Source organism: Temnothorax nylanderi, unplaced genomic scaffold (assembly GCF_030848795.1).
Source record: "Temnothorax nylanderi isolate EJ_2023f unplaced genomic scaffold, tnyl_v1.0 TNYL_tig0008_pilon, whole genome shotgun sequence".
NCBI lineage: Eukaryota > Metazoa > Arthropoda > Insecta > Hymenoptera > Formicidae > Temnothorax > Temnothorax nylanderi.
This window is the reverse complement of record NW_027249070.1, coordinates 1,116,687-1,138,373: the sequence shown is the minus strand read 5'-3', so window position 1 is coordinate 1,138,373 and position 21,687 is coordinate 1,116,687. Positions and strand designations below refer to the sequence as shown.

General features: G+C 38.8%; 1 protein-coding gene across 11 annotated transcripts in view; it reads right to left on the bottom strand.

Annotated features, from left to right (window-relative positions):
* Sei (potassium voltage-gated channel seizure) overlaps positions 1-21,687 on the bottom strand; it is a 98,925-nt gene that overhangs the window by 38,367 nt on the left and 38,871 nt on the right. For 9 of the 11 annotated variants that reach the window (XM_071722956.1, XM_071722901.1, XM_071722913.1 and 6 more), the window contains exons 5-9: positions 12,493-12,691; positions 11,146-11,314; positions 9,123-9,191; positions 6,969-7,093; positions 6,691-6,771 (exon numbers count right to left, since the gene is read on the bottom strand). In XM_071722956.1, coding sequence (XP_071579057.1) covers positions 6,691-6,771; positions 6,969-7,093; positions 9,123-9,191; positions 11,146-11,314; positions 12,493-12,691 — 643 coding nt within the window. The remainder of the gene's footprint in view (positions 1-6,690; positions 6,772-6,968; positions 7,094-9,122; positions 9,192-11,145; positions 11,315-12,492; positions 12,692-21,687) is intronic. The other 2 variants (XM_071722907.1, XM_071722942.1) reach the window with 2 other exon arrangements.

Genomic DNA, 21,687 nt, shown 5'->3' with positions numbered 1-21,687 from the left:
GCGTGTCGTTGCCGCGAAAATACCGCCTTCGGTGAGGGTAAAAGATAAATTAATCCCCTGGGGAGAATATTTCTCGGTTGCCTCCCGACATCAGTTCGATACGATTAGCAATTAATCTCACGTCGAAAATGATGGCCCGAATCGTCTGTTTCAAGTTACAAGAAAAGCTGATTGATTTCCGACGTCGAAGTTACATGACCGGAGCCGTGTAAAGGTTTTCTTAACGATTTTCTCCGGAAATCAATGTTATATGCAGACAAGTGAATTCGTGGAAATCAAATTATCGTAGGTGTGTTCCGTTATTCTTACAAATTTAGTACCAAGTGATTAAATATTTCTAAATAAATAATTCAAAGACGTTATAAAAGAAGCAATGATTAATCTATTGTAATTCAAAGATCGATAATATTTTTTCCCTTAGAATAATGTTATAAAAATACATATTTTAAAAAAACTGTTAAGTAATGCCGATGGGAAGAATTTAAATCCAGGATACTTCGCAAAGGTTTTTTTAGTGAGTCTTTTATCGCGGCTTTGTCAATGTGTACGTTCTAGTTAGAAAATAATAAATATTTTGGTAGCTGCTTCATATCCTTCTAGAGGACGTTATCGATTTTGCCGATAAAGGGAAAATGGACCCTTCTGCTTTAACCTTAACTTGAATCTGCTGAATTTGCAGAGAATTAATTTTGAGCCTCGTGCCATTATCGTGTTCTCACGAGCGAGATTCAGCATAATAATTTGAAACCAGATTGAGCACGAATTCCCGGCTTTCAAGGAAGCTTAGGATTTCTACATTCGCGAGATCTCTTGGGTGCGTCCATTTTTAATCGCAATCAAAGAGACGTATATGTTTATATTGTAGAATCTTTTGTTTTCAGCTTAATTTTTCTTTGCGAGAATTTATGTCGTTAAAGCTGAGTAAAAAATTTATATTAATTTAATACGACAAAACATAAATTTTATAAACTTAGCATTTCTGCAAAGATATAATTTCCACGAACTTAATTGCTCATGATAAGCGTATGAAAATGACAAGAAAAATCTGAAATTGATGTCAATTTTAAGCAACAATGTGGGAACAGTTTAGATAATGCACTATTTAATTGTATTAGAGAAGTTCGAACATATGAATAAAACAAAAGTTTGCGATAGCTTCAATAATGAGATGGTGGCACTTAATGTAAATTATCATATATCATATCAAGAATTAGTTTAATGAATACGAAACATAAAAATATGATAGATGATAGTGAAAAAGCTTGCATTGAAATAAAATGCTGGAAAGCTTGAATAAAATATGTTCTATTTTCAAAAAAGCTTGCATTAAAATAAAATGCTGGAAAGCTTGAATAAAGTATGTTATGCGGTTTTCAAAAAATTATTCCTTAGGGGCAGAAAGAAAACACCAACGGTTTGGTACGTAAGAAACCGATTCAATAAAGCTGTCGCCATTTTGGAGGTCCTTAGGGTACCGTAGCTCGTAACGTAACACGAAAGCAACTACACAACGTGTAACGCGAAAGTGTAGAGGAACACGTGGATGGGCGCGTATGTGGCGCTCCTTTTGCAAACTAGATTGTTCATGTCGTAACCAGTCTCGAACAGAATCCGTTGCATATCGTGAATTTGTGCAACAGAAAGCCGCGACGAATAGAAGAATTATGTGAATCTAGAGAATGATTACGCAAATCTAAAGAATATCTAGAGAATGATACACAGGGCGTGTCAAGTTCATTTTCATAACGTAAAAATTTATTTTCTGAAATAATAAATTTTTGGAGCAAACTTTTTCTTAATAAAGATTTGATTGTCACGCAATCTTTAGGTCTATAATCTGTAACTGTATAGGGATGCAACGAATCTGAGACACTCTGCAAAGATGATGAATGGTGCCAAGAAGAGATGGACAAAATTATTTGGCACAGCTTGCATGAAAGTACCGACCGTGATTAATCTTAATAAATGAGGAGCAGTTTATCGCTTGGTAAAGCAGAATCATCAATGGATTCGTTTATTAAACTCATTCATTTATTAAAAATTAATTCTGTTAAGTTTACTGAAATTCGCAGTTTCAAAACTGCGTATATCAATAGATGGAATTTTATGTAAAATGACCCAATGATATAAAAAATTATTACAGATATGGAAAAATAAGAAAATTTACAATAATATTGTGAAATTTATAAACTGATAATAAATTTTATACAATCATAATTATTTTTTAGCTTTAATTTATTACATACTAAATAATTTCAAACAAAATTGAATGTTTCGAATATATAGTGTTTCTAGATGGAGTTGCATTTATCTACAATATTTTTTTCTATATGTATTTCCAATACATTTTATAATACGTGATCACTGTGATATTTTGTATGTTATTCGATGACATGCGAAACGCAGCAACTTCTTCGTTCATTATGTACCTGACTATTTTATATTTTTATTTGTACTTTCAACTTGTTGTGATTAGAGAAGCTTCGTTTAAAGCACACGCTCACATCGTTCGCGGCTCGGCGTTCACTGTCGCCATTGGTTGCAACCAACCCCTTCGTCGTTGTCGTTGTCGGCGCACGATTCTTCCCCTTTTTCTTTCAGGGCCACGATCGATCGGCGATCTCACGCCTTTTGACTCTCGCAAATTCGCACGGTCATGAACCGCGACCTATCTTACGAGACCCGCCCTGGACTCGGTATCGGATGTCCCGAGAAATCGCAAAAACACCGATCCTCGAGGTCCTCGCGATCATTGGTGACCAACCGCGGACCGACAGACGAAAAGTTTTCTCGCGAATGACAGTCTCAATTTTCGAAACTATGGTTCGCGAACGTTGGCAAACGATCCCGATCACTCGCGGCTAAGTTGACATGGGTACTACTGGTCGGTACCACTTGATGTTCTGTCATGATCTTGCGTGAGAACGTGACGCGAAGGGAGAACGCGCGCCGCCGTCCAATTAGGTTCGCGCGGGTCTCGAGGACGGGCGACGATCACGGACTGGGCGCGACGTCGAATGAATTGATCAGCAGGTTCTCGCCCTTGCAGAACCCGCGACTGTAAGAAGGACGTCTTATCACCGTTCGCATGTGCGATCTTCCTTCGCCGAGAACGTGGACGGAGTGGCGAGTGACGGAGCTACCTGCCAGGCAGAACGGGGGACACTGCGACACTGATCAGGGCGCCGTGTAACGGAAAGCCCATGCATTTCTCGAGCCCTCTCATAGCCCTCTCTTTCCCTCTCATTCCGGCACGCGTGCGCCCCGATAAGTCGTTCTTCCTTCCTCCTCTTGCTGCCACGGCGGGCAATCCGCCAGCCAGCGGATTTGCCTCTTCCTCCGCGTCGCGATTGACGTGTGTATCCGTACTTCCGGTACGCCTTTATCCCGCCACTCGCAGAAGACTGGGGATGCGATCTTACCCCTTGTCTTGTTTTTTTTTAATTCGCGATAAATGCGTAGATGACCGAATTTACTGAGTACCCAGGTTTCTAGAAAACCTCCCCACTGACAAAAGATTTTTAGTGGATTTCAATTAGTCGTATCGCTAAAAGAGTTTATTTTTCGATCGATGGAAAAAATGTATTAAAACAGCAAGTCTGTTGTTTTTAAATTTTAAAGATCGATCGTCCTAGAAAAGGTATTAGTTCTCATTTAATTGAGGACTGAACTTCAAAAGAAGGGGATTAATTGACATTACGGTTTAAATAGATAATTAATTAGATAATCAATTATTCGAGTATTCGAGTGTGCTGTTTATTCTAATACTATTTCATCGTTACGATCCATTTAAATTTATAGGACGTGCATTTATTGCAGAGATGTCATGTATCGCCTCGATGTCTTGCACGATCCATTAGTTACCGTTATTAATTAATCATTCTCACGTTAATTGTGGCCTCTCGTCTTCCCCCGGTAATTTCTCTCGCAGTTGGTTACGCAACTCTGACTAGTTGTAAGTTAAAATGAAAAATACCGGGACTCAAGTTGCCTAATCGTAAAAGATATCGAGGATCTTCCGCGCCAGGAAATAAGTACGGAATGTCAGCTATTCGATGTTCACGTGCTATTAATTATTCTCTTACTGGCGGCTGCTTCCTTCTTCAAAGCAGGTTCTCGGAACATTGCGAAAGCTTGATGATCGCTAAACGAGCTCGCATGATACTATTTTCGGCACTGAATCTCGCGCGTTTTTACGCATTGCCATGTGCAACGAAAATGGCATAAACGCAGCTGCATCAAAGTTTTACTAGTCACAGTTCTCAATAGATTGATTTAAATATTAAAACGAATATCTTAGATATTGCGTTGAAATTTCGAGAGAATTTTCTGTGACAAATTTATGGATATCTATGTCAATGAATGTAACAATATTTTGTCATAATGTTAAAGCTAGCGGATTATAGGATGCTTTCGCAAAATAAAGAAAAAGTTTCTGCGCAGCTTTAAAAGGAACCTCCTGATGAAAAACGTCGGCGCTGTTATAAACCAGGGAAATTGATTTATTGGCGTTGATATAATTATTGCAACAACACCTGAGTACATGATAAAAATCTCTGCAATGTTGCAGTATCGGTTATCAATATATTGGAAATTCGGTGGCTATTCTGGTTTATATAAATAACTGAGCACGCGCGATGAGAACTCCTCTCCCGTTAAGCCTCACCGCCAAATGATGGGTGCGCTTGCTGAAATGCAGCCTGCAACTTGGAGGAATAGCATCTATAATTCAGACGTTTGTTCGGAATAACGCGACCACGAAGTAATGATCAAAGTTACGACAATACCAAAGCGACACATAAATATATATGTTACGACTTCTTGGAAGCCCATGAGCTTTGCACGACTTTGTCGAGCAGATTGGATTTGCATATTACAAAGTGCAGAATGTTTCAAGAGACAGTTACAACGTTAAGGGAAATAAACGCTTAATCTAATCTTAATTGTTTCATGCATGCAAGAGTAAGGTTTCGTGATTACACGTGTATACACGTGTATACAGAGTGTCTTCTAGTTCCGATAAAATTCTGAGAAACTTGATTGACCTGAAAGTCTTTGCATACTTGTCACCACAGACCAATAGTATCTTCAGAAAACATTGGAGTAATGCGAAACAATCGATCACGAACTTAGGAAAATTGTTTTCTGCACATAAAATGTCGCGTTGTGTTACGCTTATACGTAACAAAACAGCAATATATGTGAAAGAGTACAATTTACCGTATGGTATGTCAAGTATTTGAGAAATAAAGTAATTTTTATTGATCGATGTAAAGTCAAATATCGAGTTAATTTTAAATATGTCATACGATTGTTTTTCGCTCCATTCTATTTTTTGCCTCGCATTCATATCGCGATGCAATTTAATTTTCTTTTTCGCATGTTGACGTTAACATAAATAGATGGTATTGTAACGTTACTATTTCATCATGTGGCTATTACGGATTCATTAAACGAGACGCTTTCTAATTTCACGCTTCGCCGATAATATTAATTTGATAGATCCCAACGGCCTCGTATCTTTCTCAAACCCCAGACTTTTTACCCCGCGGCTTTTTATACCGCGTTGATATTCGTTATAAAACGTCATTTTGCGAGAGTCCTATGCTGCGGGAGATTTCCGCCTACGAGACTGCGGCGCAGTCGGATTGGCGCCAGTCAGGGCTGTATTAATGTAAGGCAGTGTGTTAAAAGTACACCCATATGCAAACAACCTCCTTTCTCTACTCTTCCCCTATGCATTGCTGTTTTACTAAATATTTGAAAGCTCACAAGTTCCGTCGCATTTCTCATACATCACCTACAGTCATGTGCTAAATGTGAAACGAGATTTTATTTTATTTAAAAAAGCAAGAGTTATTTATCATCTGCGATAAAAAAAAACACAAATTAACTTGATTAACAAGAACTGATAAAAGTTTATTTAATAAGCAAAGTCTGCAATTGTTTAAAAAAAGAAAGGGAATTTTCGCATAGTAATTTGACAGCAAATCGTCACAATTAATTATATATATGCTATTCTATTAACATTGTTACTCTCGTAAGTGTTATTAGATTTACTATTCTTTAACATTTAATTAATCGAAACAATGGAAATAAACTACGCAAAAATTAATCAAATACAGTTGCTTATTACGTTAATTACGTAATTTGTTTCTTGTAGAAGAAGACATAAAATTCGCCCCAAAGTGTTCTAGAGGCATCAGAAATTAATTTAGTGAGAGTATTTCGCGACGAAAGCACGTTTTATTTGGTTGGTATCAGCAAATGAGATTTAACTTCTCTACGAATTCTATCTTTAATTCACGAAATTAGATTGCTCCAAGTGGGCGAAGGTATCTTTGACCCACCAAGGAATGGCTGATGCTTTCATTTCCGGAAAACAGTTTTACGCCAATTTCAATTAATCGGATAAATACGTCGCCGTGAGGCTTTTAATTTCCTGCCATCTCCCGAAATGAGATATCACGATTCTCTGTATGACAAGAAAACTCCTCTTTCTATATGATCATACAACGAGTTTTATGTTACACACACAAGAAAGAATTTATTTCTGTAGATAATCCCACGTAATAATTAATAGAAATACATATATATTTTAACGTTGCGAAATTTTGAGATTTTCTACCTGTTTTCCTCACAATTTTCAGACCCTAACGTCGCGTTCATTAATTATGATATTTCACTTACCTGAGCAACTTTTTCTCCCATGTTTGGTGTGTGCATTGCTCCTTGAAAATACTTCGCAGATCCATTGTCTTGTAAGGAAAACTATAATGATAAAAAGTACGCATTAACAAAGTATTATGTTGAAAATAATAAAATATTTTCAAAAAATATATCCATCCATTTTTAATATATTTATTACTTTAATAATTCCATGTTTAATTAATTAAAAAGTAATCTAAGTTAAGGAATAGGAACTAAATGCATGAGTGATCTTCGTAATTTTGAGCATGGCAACTTACTTTGTGTTTGATGGAGTCCGGTCCCATCTGACTCAGAGACGGCGACTTCCTGTCCCTGGACGTTCGCCATTTCTGCAAATCGCTTTCGGAAGCGACGCCAGGAAAGATTTTCGAATGTTTCGCAGCTACAAAAAACGAATAGTAGATATAAGTCTTTTCATAATTATGCTACGCGAAAGGCAAAGTGGTATCATTGTTATCATTATCATTAATCCAAAATCTATAGGCGTGAAATACAGGCTCGATCAAATCGAATCTATTCGAATCTCAATGAATTTTTGAAACTGACGGCAGCGAGTCTAATGAGCTAAGTCACAAAATCAATCGTTTATATACATCGCTAATCGATATATTTAAACGATTATAAAAAAGCTGATAGTGTGATAACCTAGTACGAATACAGGCACGTGTGTATATAGTAATACGTGTCTTATACAACATAATTCTTCTGGTTTTATAATATCCTTCCCAGCATACACTAATCTAATATAAATACAATAGTACAACGAAACGATCATACTACATCTATATAAATTCCGCATTATTCTTCTGTTTTAAAGAAATGGCAATGTTTTATAACTAATTTAAATGTTGCATTATGTAAAAATATCTGTTGAAGAATGCATTGATAGAAAATGTATTTAAAAACTATAATATTTTTATCCTTTTCTTAATTGTATTCCTTTTTAACTGTATATTTTGCAAGCAATCTAATATTAATCGAAGATCGAAGATCGTGATCGCTTCGATGTCCACGAATAGCTTGACGAATGAATAAATAACCGAGCCTATATCTCTCTAGAAGCGTTCAGAAGTGTGTTAATAAAACAAGTTAGTTAATCCGCACTAGAAGCTGCATACCTGTGAAAGAGAGATTGTTTTATTGTTCGTAAAAGTCGCGCGAGACGTTATACATCGCGTGACGATGCGTTAATTAGATGATACATCGGATACTATATGTAATATATGTATATAATGGGAGGATCGTCTTGCTGATGATTTTTATACAATGATATATGGCGATTGTTGTTGATCGCGGCCCCACGATTAAGCGCGGTTCACATGGCTGGATCAGTACGTACATAATGGCAAATACCCAAATATGCACCGTGATATTTGCATATGTGTTTGAGTAAAAGAAGCTGTGAATGCTTAATCATTCTTGTCTCGTTGTAAAATAAAGCATGGGAATTTGATCTTCAATCAGCCAAATGTACCCGAGTGGAATCTTTGATCTTTACTACTTTCGAAGAGTCAGTTGATCGATGAGAGTTTAGATGTCGGATTCAGATCAAACAAACAAGCATGAATAAATACGAGTGAAAAATTTGCTTCGATGTGTGCTAACAGCATTGAAGCAGTTCATTTGTGTTTGCTCGCGCTCGTTTGTTTCCAATTTGTATTCGGTTTGAGAGAGCGAAAGTCAAGATTAGAATAAATCAATATCAATAACTTGAATAAAGATATTTTCAAGATACGAAATGAATACGGAATATTCATTATTCTAGAGAAATAACATATTACATTTCAGAAAAAGGCAAAACGTAAAACTAAAATTTTTGCAAATAAAATACGTCATATGACTCAAAAGTGATCCGGATTTTTTTTTTTTAGAAATATGCAGATCTCTCGTCAGACAGTTTTTCCTCGGTTAAATTTAATGAATAAATAAAGTTCAAATTGTTACAGCATTATTGAAGAAACCGGATTGCTTCACATAAAGTACAGTTAAAGATATCTAGACGTACATCTGGACGTCCTCAGATTTGCGAGTATAAAATGGCTGATCGAGCGAGTGCCGGTCTGATAATCGTATGGCAGAGGTATAAAATGATGATATTTCTTCAAAACGGTTTTTACAAACGGTGGAATTTAAATGTTAGCATATTGTATAAGTCAAAATGGTACAAGTAGTAAGTAGTAGTAGTAAAACAGTATAAATATACAGTAACAATAGTATAAGTGGTGAGTAGTAGAAACAGGCCTATGAAAGCTCAATCGGACACAAGTAGTACGAAGTCAGATCTCGAAAGCTCATGATAACAAGAAAGCTGCAAGCGCTTGGTAAGTTGTAAAGGGGTGCAAGCTCGCCGGTTGACTCGCGGTCGGTTAAAGGAAAACCAAAAGAGCAGGGTTTGCTCCCTCCTGTTTTACCTTCGGCCAGATTATCGACTGTCGCTGGTCGTCGCTCGAGGGTGACGTGTTCGCTCCCTCGGCCCGCTACTAAAATAGTTTACTGAGGTTTGACTTTGGATTGACAGGTAGTGAAGAGAGAAGGGATCGCCATCAAGCTGACGAAGGCGATAACGTAATGCATAAAATAAGGGGGGAAAGGATTGGGAAAGCTATCATATAATTTTCTGTTTGCTAAAGAAGAAGAATATAAAGCACAGAGACGTTACAGTCTTCGTTTCGCTAGATATTTAATATAAAATACAACTATCTTTTCTTTCACTATAAATAAAATGAAATAAAATAAAAAATTATGATCAAATCAGATAAGCATGTCCTGACGTCCATTATAAGTTTAGCTATATATTTAGGTACAAGACAATTCCTTTAGCCGAGGTGGCATAATTCTTGATTGAAATTCACGAGAGAGAAAGATAAAGTTCGAAAGAACTATTTATACTTGCGCATAAGTTATTTATACTTTTATGAAACTTGATTAGTGCTGATTGGCTGTGCGAACATATTTACGTGCGCAGCGTAGTGTTAGTTATTTTGGAATACATATCCTCCACAAAGAGGGTGCCTTCCTACGCGACCTAACTGTATTAAAAATAGACGCGCGGACTCTGGCAGGATCTGGCATCTCTCCCCGATCCTTTGTTGCCGTCTCTGTGCCTTAAAACTCGTTCTCGTGACTTCTACTCCTTTTTCCCCAACATTCAAGAACTGTCGTCTATGTATTATCGGACGACGTTAAGAACAGTCGGACGCTCTTATAGACGGAGATGGTGAACCGAACGCTTTCGCATTGTTTCCGTGCTCTAGATAAACTTCATACTCTTGGCAAAGCTGCTACCAGATCACGTAGCAACTGTTGGATGCTTATTGCATTTCAAGTGGTGACCAACGGCAGTTACGATGAAGTCATGACTGTCAAAAAGCGTCTTAAAACCGCTGGACATCTTTTTAGCTTCAAGCTTTGTTCAAAGTCCGTTTATATATATATATATTTCCAACGTAAACTTTACTTACTGAGAGAATAAAAGTCTATCAAGAACATACGGTAACGGAATATTGATACTCAAGTCATCTTTGACATACGTTAAGATAAATATTAAAGACACACTATTAAATATTAAAAATTGATCATGGACACTCATAAGAAAGAATGTACTTAATTCTTTGTTAGAATAAAGAATAAATCGCCCTCTGCTCGGCAAAAAATATCTTTCCGCATAATTTTTTTTTCTCTGTAATCAACGTAAGTGGGAGAGACAAAGCAAGTGGAAGAGACATTTATCTATCAGTTTCTATCTGCAAACATGCAAGACCTCCCGCTCCTATAAGCTACATATATCGATGTACAGTTCGCGACGTTATAGAGTATAGAGTGCTCTTTGCTCGCGATGTATGGCATGGAAGGCCAGATGGTCACTATCTGTCAACATTCGCGGCATGAAACATCGCATGCAACGATATTATTATTATTCGCGTTACCACAAATTATTATTTAACCGCGATACATATAAATGGTCATGCATGCGGATCATATATTGCAATTATAAATGCGAATAAAACTTTTTCAACCAAACTACAATCACGACTTTGAAATATTTCCCCGTTTTCTCAATTAGAGTCAAATAAAATCTTTGCAGACGTTATGGATGGCGGAACGATAAAGTAAACGCTATTCAATCATATTAGCTTTCAAACAGAATAATTACGATATTTCCTTAACTTGTGTATAGCTAAGCTATTCGTTTCAATTGTTCACAAAATGATCGATGAAATCCGAAGGTTTCTATCAGTTGTGACCTTTAGAAAAGTAAATGTTCCGCTAACTAGAATTGAAACGCAACGCAACTAGGGGAACGTACATATATATTGTCGGTCGTAAAACAAAACACCGCTCCACAGAAAGCGCTAATGCCAGATCAGGCAACTCGCGGGACACGAAGAATGGAACAGAAATAAATGTACGCAGTGGAGGTTATCGTGTACTTACAAACGCTGCAGGTGAGACTGCGACAAGGTGCTCTCGCCGTTTCTGCTTTCACGGCTCGCTTCGAGATAGCATCCAGACTCGCCGCGTGAGAGACACTCCGCGAAGGGCCCTCCGCGACACCCCCCGAAGACGAGTTTCCGCCCTCCCAGATTCCCGACTTTTGCGAGACCTGAAAGCACAAAGCAATCACGTCGGTTGATTAATTTTTTCATATTTTTAGAAATATTTATTAAGGTAATTCCTATTAATTATTAGACAAGTATAATATATGATAATTGTAGATAACCAGCTATCCATTTCAGAAATGGATAGCTAGTTATCTACAATTTGCGAAAGAATTTGCGATGTAATGTAAAATTAATTAACGCACGACTGCGCCTTCTTCCGCAATTTCTCTTACTGACATTTCAGCGAGAACCTAAAGTTTTTTCTTGCATCTAAAAAAAAAAATTCTTCCACGTCGGCAATGCGGCAGCTCTAATCCTTAAAATTCGAGGAATCTCGCCGAGGCAACGTTTCGGGCACGTACGGCTGATCCTATTAGCTCGGTTCGATAGCACGACCGGCGTCTATTACGTCCAGCCGTCGGGCATGCTCGTGAAATTGAAACGGATAGAAGGGCTTGGTAGATAGGGAGGTGCGAGAGATAGTTTCGCTCTTACACACCGTGTGTACGAGAGCTCCAACATATGTTCGGATTGTATGGTAGCAGCTCATGCATGCGCTATTAACTCGTGTACGGTCGTGCGATAACCTTTGCCCGTTCTGCAGCTACCTACGTGTCAGTCGCGTATCGTGGCCGACGGCGAAACTTTGTCCCGGAATTTCGGGCTATCGCCGCCACGTGCATGCTAAACGCGCGTTTAGCGCTCGTTACAGACGTTACGTTTGGAAAACGCGATTAAAATAGGTGTTTCATCAAAATTCGACGCGGACGATTTCACCGACGTCTCTTTTCTCTTTCCGGCAGAGATACTATTTATTTCGCAAGTGTCTTGTACCTGTATCATTGTCAATTGTTTCGTGCAGAGCGTAATGCGAAATCCCATCAGATAAAATATTTAATAATTATATTTCCTTTCTATTCTCTCTTCTCTTACAGTCTGCCGTATTAACAGCCTGAAAATTTATACTCGCTTTCCACGAATGATTGAGAACGTAGTAAATTTTTTCACACTCAGTTTGCGTGTGAAAATTAAATAAGCTCTGTCTATTGCAGTCTCGCTCATACGTATGCATTACTAATGACGCTGCTTAATTACTGCCGGTTAACTGATCGCAATGTTGGCGGATCGCGTGCTCGCATAACGAATTGCTCACGCTGCTGGATGCACTTTTTCTACTTACATCGCTCACTCCCTCGGGACTCGCGATGGGAGCAGTGGTGCCGGGCTGTGGTATTATACTCGGAGTAGTTGCCGACGTTGTTGCGCCACCATTGTTGTTGCTGCCGCCCGACGGCGGCGGTGGTAGACCCGGCGGGGGTGTGCCGGTCCTCCCAGGGCCCCAAGATTCCATCATTGTGGGCGAGCCACATGTTAACGGGCTAAACACATCACATAAGTTTGATTAATCAATCAAAGTTCGTTAGAGTTGCACATTGTGATCAATCATATTTACCGTGCTATTTTAATTTTCAAATATTTATGATTTTTGGATTGGCTCAGAAATTATTTTATCCTGTAAAGCTATATAAAATAATTAAAGGGACTGCTTCCTTTGAAGATTTACTACATAATAGTCGCACAAATTTTATTCCTTTTGAAAAGCATTAAAATTGTACCAGAAGACCTCATTAATAGCAAATTGTGTTCGTGAATTTTGATACTCAATGGGACCTAAGTTATCCCTATCTTCATGAAAGATTCAAGCAACAAAAGCGATTATACAGATAAACAATGGTTATTACGAGAAAATCCGCGATACAATATTTATTTCCGGAACGCAAACCCCTGGCACGAGTGATAAAAAAAAAAGCGAAACAGGTGCCTTCCATTAACCCGGCCAGGAAATTGTGGCTGGCAATGGCCGACCGTATCTAATAACCCTCCCTCCCCTTATGCGGGAAATGACGTTAATCCGGAAGATGGTTCGCGCGCGTAGTTCGAGCCCGTAAATGGCCACGTCGCGGGGCGGGGTGGCGAACCGGCGGAGAGAAATTTATTGTATAAATTCTAAGGCTATGGGGGTGGTCGATACCGCGATACGGAACGGAGGTCAGACCTCGCGAGTGAAGTGTGTCAGTGTTAGGTCAGACTTGCCAATCGATAAACAACCTCAGCCCGCGGCGCGACGCGTGCTTGTGCGTACGTGTATGCATGCGTGCGTGCGCGTGAGCGAATGCGTGCATGCGTCGCGCGTTAACTTACGACCCGCATTCGGTGGCGCAGTCCGCGTTGGTCGCCGCTGGTGTTGTTTCGTTAAACAATCATCATTTACCGTCATGTCTGTATGCGCGTTATAGCATCCACGGACAGACAGCCGCATCGTCCTTTGTATCGCTTTCAATTCGCAGTTGGTGCATTTGTAACGCGATTAGATTCGATCGGAAGGGAATTACGTAGGGGAACAAAAACGTACGGCAGTACGTTTGGTTAAGCGAATGTACAAACAGCCAATTATATAGATACCGTGCGCCGCATAATGCAATGGCCTTCTATGCGGCGCGGCACCCGCAGAAGCCATTCGTGCGCGTCCACAACTAACAACTATTCAGTCACTTCATTATACTAACTGTTTCCTCTATTGTTAGATATGTATAAATATAAATTTTAAGTATTACAGAGCTCGTTATGACCTGTTAAACTTTCAAGTATAGTTCTAATTATAAAAACTTGATAACCCTTAGATAAAATTACGGCCGGTTCAAATGCAAACATTTGCGTAATAACGACTAGCTAGACACTCGCACGAAATTTGCATTAGAAATAACGACAGGACGTTGGATGACACAATTAGAAGTTGTAGAACGACGGGATGTCGCGTTCTCTTAACAGCTTCACTTGACGTGTTTATCCACGATGCGGTTTGCCCGCAGTTTTGCCCGAGACGTCGCGAGCGCGGCGTTTAATTACCGTCATTCGGATTTAATTAATTAATTCCGCGCTCAATGTGTTGAGAATATAACACGAGATTAGTCCGGCGCTCGATAAAATTGATTCCCGCCGTCTGTCTGCTAATTGGACGTAAAAACTCGGTGAGGGTAACAAATACGGAAGAGTCGAGGAGAGAAGGCCATTTAATTTGCAGAAAAATTTACGCGGTCGATAGGTCGCCAAAACGCCCAGCTGAATCTGCAAGAATCTTATAATGGCGAGATGGCCACCGATCTTTTCAGGACTTCCGTACTGACAGTGTTAAGGACGAGAACGTGGATGATATCCGTTTGGAAAATGTCCAACGATGTTCGAAAGTGGGGAATCGTTGGCGGGGCACTCTCATAAGCCAACGAGCAACTCGTCGATACACAAAGAGAGACTCTCCTTTGTCCAACCCCCTTTCTCGAGCTCTCGTTCGAAAACGTTCGCCGTTTACCGCCCAGGCTCCGTTTACCCTCCAGGCCTCCGCGATTTGTATGCATGAGCGAAGTTGCAACGCGAATGGGTCAAGTTCATCATTCAGTAAATGAAGATACGATATATTACGTGACGATGAATACCTGTATCTCTATGATTTTGAGATTTCAAAGTTGCTGATTTTTCAGACAATCGGATAAAACAACTTTTTATTTAAGGGATTAAAACAAGTAATCCTGAACCAATAGCAGTTATAAAAAAATGTAAATTCAGATGCATAACCTTTGGTTTCTACATAGCGTAGAAAAATCTCAGTTTAACTGGGCGTCAATTATTCAAAGTAGGCATGTAATGACATTTTCGAAGGATCGATCGTTAGCTTCTCAAAGACGAAATTATTAGCGGCGAACAGAATTGTGGGCCACGAAAACAGTTGATTACCGCCAGTAAGATCGATGAATCTTGCACCGATATTTATCGCAGGTATTTCGCGTTCCGCGTGTCGCAAGGGGCTGAATTTTATCGCCGGATGCGATCAGCCGACTCGCGCGCGCGGTGGATTTATCGACGTTTACAGCATCGAGGTAACCCTGACATCGATTCCCGCGGCGGGTGTGTTGACAGAGTGATTTCGTAATACAAATAGATGCACGTAATAGTGCTGTTTCTTTCCTCGTATGTATATAAAATAAAGTTTAACTGTTTTCAGGTCGATCTTTGTTAAAAACGCGTATATAAAAGAATATCTGGCATTATCTTCTAACATGTATGATGCATGTGTCTAAATTTCCCTGTTTTAAAATTACGTTTTCTGTAGCCCTATTCTGTAACTTTTAACGACAGTTTCGTTATCGTTATATTGTCATTGCGCAGCTTTTTTACTACATATAATATCTGCAATGTGCAACGCAAATATAACGATAACGAAACTGTCGTTAAGAATTACAGAATCAGCCCTCTGGTATTTCTTTATCCCTTTTTAAGAGATAAAGCCAACTGACAAATTAAATTCGATTCAAATTAATCGAAACCCGTAATTTCTTTCGTAATTTGATACACTCGGCAGCCAGACAAAGAAAGCCATTTGTGCAATTTTCTCGGACAGAAAAATATCAGAATGCATTTATTCGTTCGCATGTCAATAATTTCCACGCTGGTGTGTCGTTAGCGCGCCGCTGACATTTTCAGCGGAAACGACGCGTCTGCAGTGACGATAATTTGTTTTTGAACGAGATAACCGCGCAATTACCAAAGCTTGATACTCATCTATATATTCGATAAAACCACGTCGACATTATTCCAAATTATTGACCTTTCTAGTATATTGTGATGGAAACGCAAATAGACTAATACTCTTTTTCTAGTTGAACTCTTTCAAGGAGATTGCTTGCTTGAAAGTAACTTCTATCGTCGCCATCTTATACACATTTCGTATAAAGAAAAGAACTTTTCGATGTCAAGAAAATGCTAACATTTTTTTATCAAAGCGCCAAGTAAAATATATTTTCAGACAGAGCTTTGACGACGACCTCATTAATTTTTTATTTGATTGACTGCAATACGAAAATTCCAATTAAATTGTAGTGCGTAAATATATTGCGTTATAACAAATCTATTAATTACATAGTTTTTCTATGCTCTCACCTTCTCATACTCGTGCACGCTACTGCTGAATGCGTACGAGAAATTGGAGCGGGAAATTATATTCGCATGTTTACTGTTTAAATCAGATTCATGATGGTATAGTCACCATCATGATTTGAAAATGATTTGAACGTTTCAGCACGATGTTTGATAATTGCACGTGTACGGTGCTGTTAATCGAATTACGCAATATTTAAATTGCAATTCGAGTTTCTAATTCTTCCAAAGGTTTAACCTACATATCATTATGTTATCGTGTCGTTTGATCAAACACTCGGTTTTTCCACGAATAGACCTTTTGCCAGGAATTAATTTTGTTAAGATTAATTATAGTTGTTTAGCTTTTTCGTGTAATTATCTCATGATATCCCCGATTATAGTATTGCAAATCGGTGTGACCTCAAAAGCAGTTATTTTTTACGATTTTCTTACGTTAATTAACTTTAAAGCGAACTTGCTTCATCCATGTAATCAACTAATGCGTATTCTCACGCGAAGGTCTCTGGGAGCGTGCATAACATCATATTTCGTCGTTAGATTAGTATATTTCACTCGGCCAAAAATCGTTGGCGACCTCTAATTTGGAGAAATCTTCGCGGTAATTCTACGGATATCTTAAATCTCAAGTTAGCATGCAATTTCCCTTTTGCGAATTCAGCTCTGCAATGTAATATATTATTCTATACTAACTAGATTTGTGAGGAATGTGGCTATTTGTGCAACACATAAATTTGTCTTCGATTTAATAAAACGTTACATGAATGTAATTCAGCTACATAATAATGACATAATTAAGTATAATAAGTAGTTAGATTAACTATCAGTTCTCTTGAAGAAATGTTTTAAATAACATTACGTGATTGTTCAATTAATTTCAGAATGACGAATAGTTGGTATTATAAATGCGAGCTTTCACATAATATAATGGAACCAGAAAACGGAGATTTTAGAGCAATATTTCTTGTATTAAGAAACATGTGTGATGAAACAATGTGTTTAAACTGACAGGCGTACCTATTAAACTAATAAATAAGTGACAAATTATCACCATTCTTAACAATCCTACTAACTCTTGTGTTGCTTGCTGTCGCTTTTTACATTTCCCGTGGCGTTTCGACGAGTAAGGGTCGTCGAAAAATCCCATTGTCATTCGGCATTCGTGCCCGAAATGACAGTGCTTTGCGCACGTCATGGCGGTTGCGTGCAAGCCACGGTTTACCCTGAAATACGCCTCGCGTCGCCTTGAAATTCACTGCTGAGGAGTGCGGTATTGCCCCTCTTCCGATCTTCGCACACATTCGCTATCTCGCTGCATGGCGGTGAGACATACCTTACGAGTGAGTACATTTCTCACTGTCAACGTAATCCCGTAATGCTGTTTCAAGTCTGCTACGAGCGAGATAACTTTTCTGAATTACCATAAGAAAATTGCACAAACTGGCCGTCAGTAGTTTCAGTAGTTAAAAAATGAATCATATAGTTATATCGTCATCGACGCAAAGATTTAAATGAAATTTTCGAAGAAACTTGCTACCAATAAGAGCCAATGCGGACGATGAGGTTGTTATGCATCGACAAGTCACCTTGATGTTGACTCCGGAAACAACAGCTTTAGAACTATGCCGGACATTGTGCAATGTGCCCCGGATAGGATCGAGCTTAATGGCAACTGTAAATCACTCGTGGTGATCATACGCGACGCCTCGGAAAACAAGCGGAAGTGTAACCTCATAATCATCGCGGAAGATAGCAAAGCTGATACATTTGTCAACGTCATCGTCGAGCTTTGAAATCCTCATGGTCTCTTAGGATGTAACTTAAAAGTTCCAACTTCTTGCCCGAATATCTTCGATCGGCCAATTTTTAGTTGGTGTATTATTCTCTCGGACTGCACGATTACCTGCTAATTTCTCGCCTACCTAAACCGGAAAACTACGAAATGAATCTTAACACGGGTCGATAGAGCTGGGACCATTCTAAATCCCTTCTAGCCGCAAACTTTCCGGAACAAAATGACGCCTGAGTCGTAGGGAGGAGGATTATCCGGCTCGCTTTTACCCGGATGGGTGAAGGCTGAAATTAGCTTACTCCGACAAAGTTGGTATTATCAAACTACGCTTTATATTCATGCTTTGCGCGCCGGAAAACTGTGTCGCGCTATCAGCTTATAATTGCATTCCAAAAAGTGCCTCCTCGATACTTTCTCTCTCTTTAAACAGATTACATTTCTTAAAATAACCTTCGAATAACACGCGAAGTGGTTAATAACCGTGATTTTAAAGTTGAAATTTTGACATCGCGAGCTAGCATTATCGATATAATTGCGAGATTAACGATTGACGAAGAGTACAACGGGTATCTTTGAACTATGTATGAAACATCTATTTAAACTCTCTAAACTTTATTTGAATCTCGGATTATAAATAAATTAGAAAATTTGTCGAACTGGCTCATAGTAGCTTCGTGTACTACGTAACTACTCTCATTTATTCCCCTCGTTATATCATGGCGTTGCGTGCTAACGAGAATTGCTCTTAAAACGTGCATTGACCCAGTACGACCAGCCGCTATTTCCGGGTTGGTATCATCCACCTGAAGTAGATAAAGCGCCTTTCTCCATATCTACATTCCACGTGCCTTAACGTGCTCCTTAAGTCACTTCATGGTCACGCACACTCTTTTATGTGAGATAAGATCTTCCAGCGCAAACAAACGCGTTCATTCATTCAATCGCATGCTCGACTTCATTCATTAAGCACTCGTCTAATTTAATATAATATGATGTAACAGTAACAATGCGATTTTTCAAATATTATCTTTAATAAAAGATAGGAAAGTCAATGTATCTTTTTATAGTACTTGCTACTAATCCCTTCTCAAGGTAAATATACGCGCATTTTACTATCCTTGTCACAGCAATCAAAATTAATCCAGACTGGCCTTAGCGTGCGGTGAAAGTTATCTGTCGTCTATCATGGATAAAGAAAGCGACACGCACAGGGACTCGGGTGAACACATAAAGCTGCGGCCCAGGTACAAAAAACGGAAACTCGTTTCCATTCTGTTCCGCATGGCCATACAGTGATCGCAGAAACGGCTCTTCAAACTTTACGTCGCGGCATTGCGTGCTTGCGTGACTCGCCTTGAAATGCGCAGCGAGACTGAGGGGATATTCCTCTTTGTCACCGTCACCGTCGCTTTAATGGAGCTTTCGGATTATTCAGCAATGAAACGCCATGTGTGTGGTTTTATAATGAGAAAAAACAGAATTTCACCACACCGCGCCGCTCGAAAGATTTTCTCACCGCAAACTTTTTGGAGAAGAAAACTTCTTTGTCGCAACGATCCGCCATTTGATTACCATTTTTCATACCGTTTCACATTACCGCGAGATCTCTCGTTGCATCCGATATGTTTGTTCTCTCAAACCGCTTGAATATAAAAGCGTGTCGTGCGGAATGCATTAACTCTCCCACGATTGGCTTTCTCTTTCAATAAATTTTCTTACTCATTTGTTTGCATTAGCGGCGACTAAGATCATTTACTTTGATGATGTGTAAAAATAACTGAAGAAGTCTTTTTTGCCATTTCTTCAATAGCTACTTTTATGCGATAGAAAGCTGATTCATTCATAAGATTAGAAAATAACTCAAATCAAATATAATTTGGAGTGTTTCCAACGTAGTGATATGCAAGGCGTTCGTTTTAATTTGCATTTAGCGTCGACTTTGCAACATTACGTAATGGGAAATATCACAATATCATATCACATAAATCACAGCCAATCACGCGCTCCTAGCTTATTTCTTGTGATATTCTTGCGATAATAAAGGAAAAACGTAATTTAAATATACATATTATCGCACTGATACTACGACATCGATGGAAAATTGCTCGGTTTCAGTTTATTTCGAATTTGTTATGCTCGTAGATCGCGATCGTGTACAAACTCGACAAGCTCGCATTTTCCATGGCATTTATCTTCGTTGCGCATTGTGTTCGCGACTCGATTAGGACTGACTTTTCGATTCTAACACGTCGTCGCGTGCAACGCTCGCTCGCGACGACGTGGCAGGCTCACCTTGAAGACAGGACCGCCCTGCACCCTGCACCCTGCACCCTGCACCCGACGCGACCCTGTCTCTCCGTTCGTTTCTGTCTGCCTCAAGGTCGCAAGCGCGATCGCATTATTCTCTGTCGTTTTTCGTGCTTCTCGGTCCTCAACGTGGTTTATACCGCGTCTAAGCCGCGTTGCGTGCACGAGCTTGCAACCCTGAAGCCGAACTGCCACGATTGCCCTCCGAAGTTACTACCCCGTTGTTCTTAAATATATGTATCCCTGTGACAATCAAAAGTGCAAAGTCCGAATGTCGAGACGCCACAAAATTTAATAATCTACAATATAAGGTACAGTGGATCAGTAAGAGTTAATTCGTAAATATTAAGTATAATTTGAACAATCTCCAATTTGTTAAATAAAAAATTCTATCTGCGTATAAAAAAGTAGATAAAATCATTTAAAAAATGTTCTGAAAAGCGACAAAACTGGATCTTGACCAAGAAAATGAACGCGAACAAATACGAATAAAAAACTTGTTTCATTAAATACAAACAGCGTCACGAATTGTTTATTCGTGTTTGTTCGCAATCGTTTACTTGGTCTAGATCCGGTTTAACGAAGTAATGTTGATATAATATTTTAAACAGATTATAGCGGATGTTTCCAACATTCTTTATTAAAACTCGTGGAAATTGCGGCGAGAGAGCTCGGAGTAAATTTGATTTCTCTGCTAAATCGTACTCGCGGTGACTTATATTATTCATTAAAGGCAAGGAAAAAACTAAGCAAAGTTTCTTTACTGATTTGTAGTGAAACAGAGTATCTATATATATAGGTATCTAGTTTCGATCTATTTACGTTATATTTCTTCGCCTATAGTTATATTTTCAAGCACAAATCACATTTGTCTTCGAGCATAAACGGCTTTGAGGAAAAATGTGTCTGTCACCTCAGGTGTCTTTTATTGAAAATTTTCTGGCGAAAACATATTTTTCCGTCTTTTTACTACGGCAGAAGCTGCAATATATACGAAACTTTCAGCGAGCTAAATCCAGCAATGTGGAAAATTTCGTAGTTATCATTGGAAGACAAATGGAAGATGAAATTAAATTCCTCGGTCTTATCAAGCCAATACATATCGTAAGATCATGATATCTTTCCTATATCACGTAATTAATATACGCCAATACTGCCCTATATTCTTTTCTCTAAATCTAAAAATAAAGATGATAATAAAACTATTTCGATCTCATTTTGATAAACGAGTGAGAAAAGAATAACGCGAATTTCTTCCTGTATCTTTTAAGCTTATTTTTTATATGT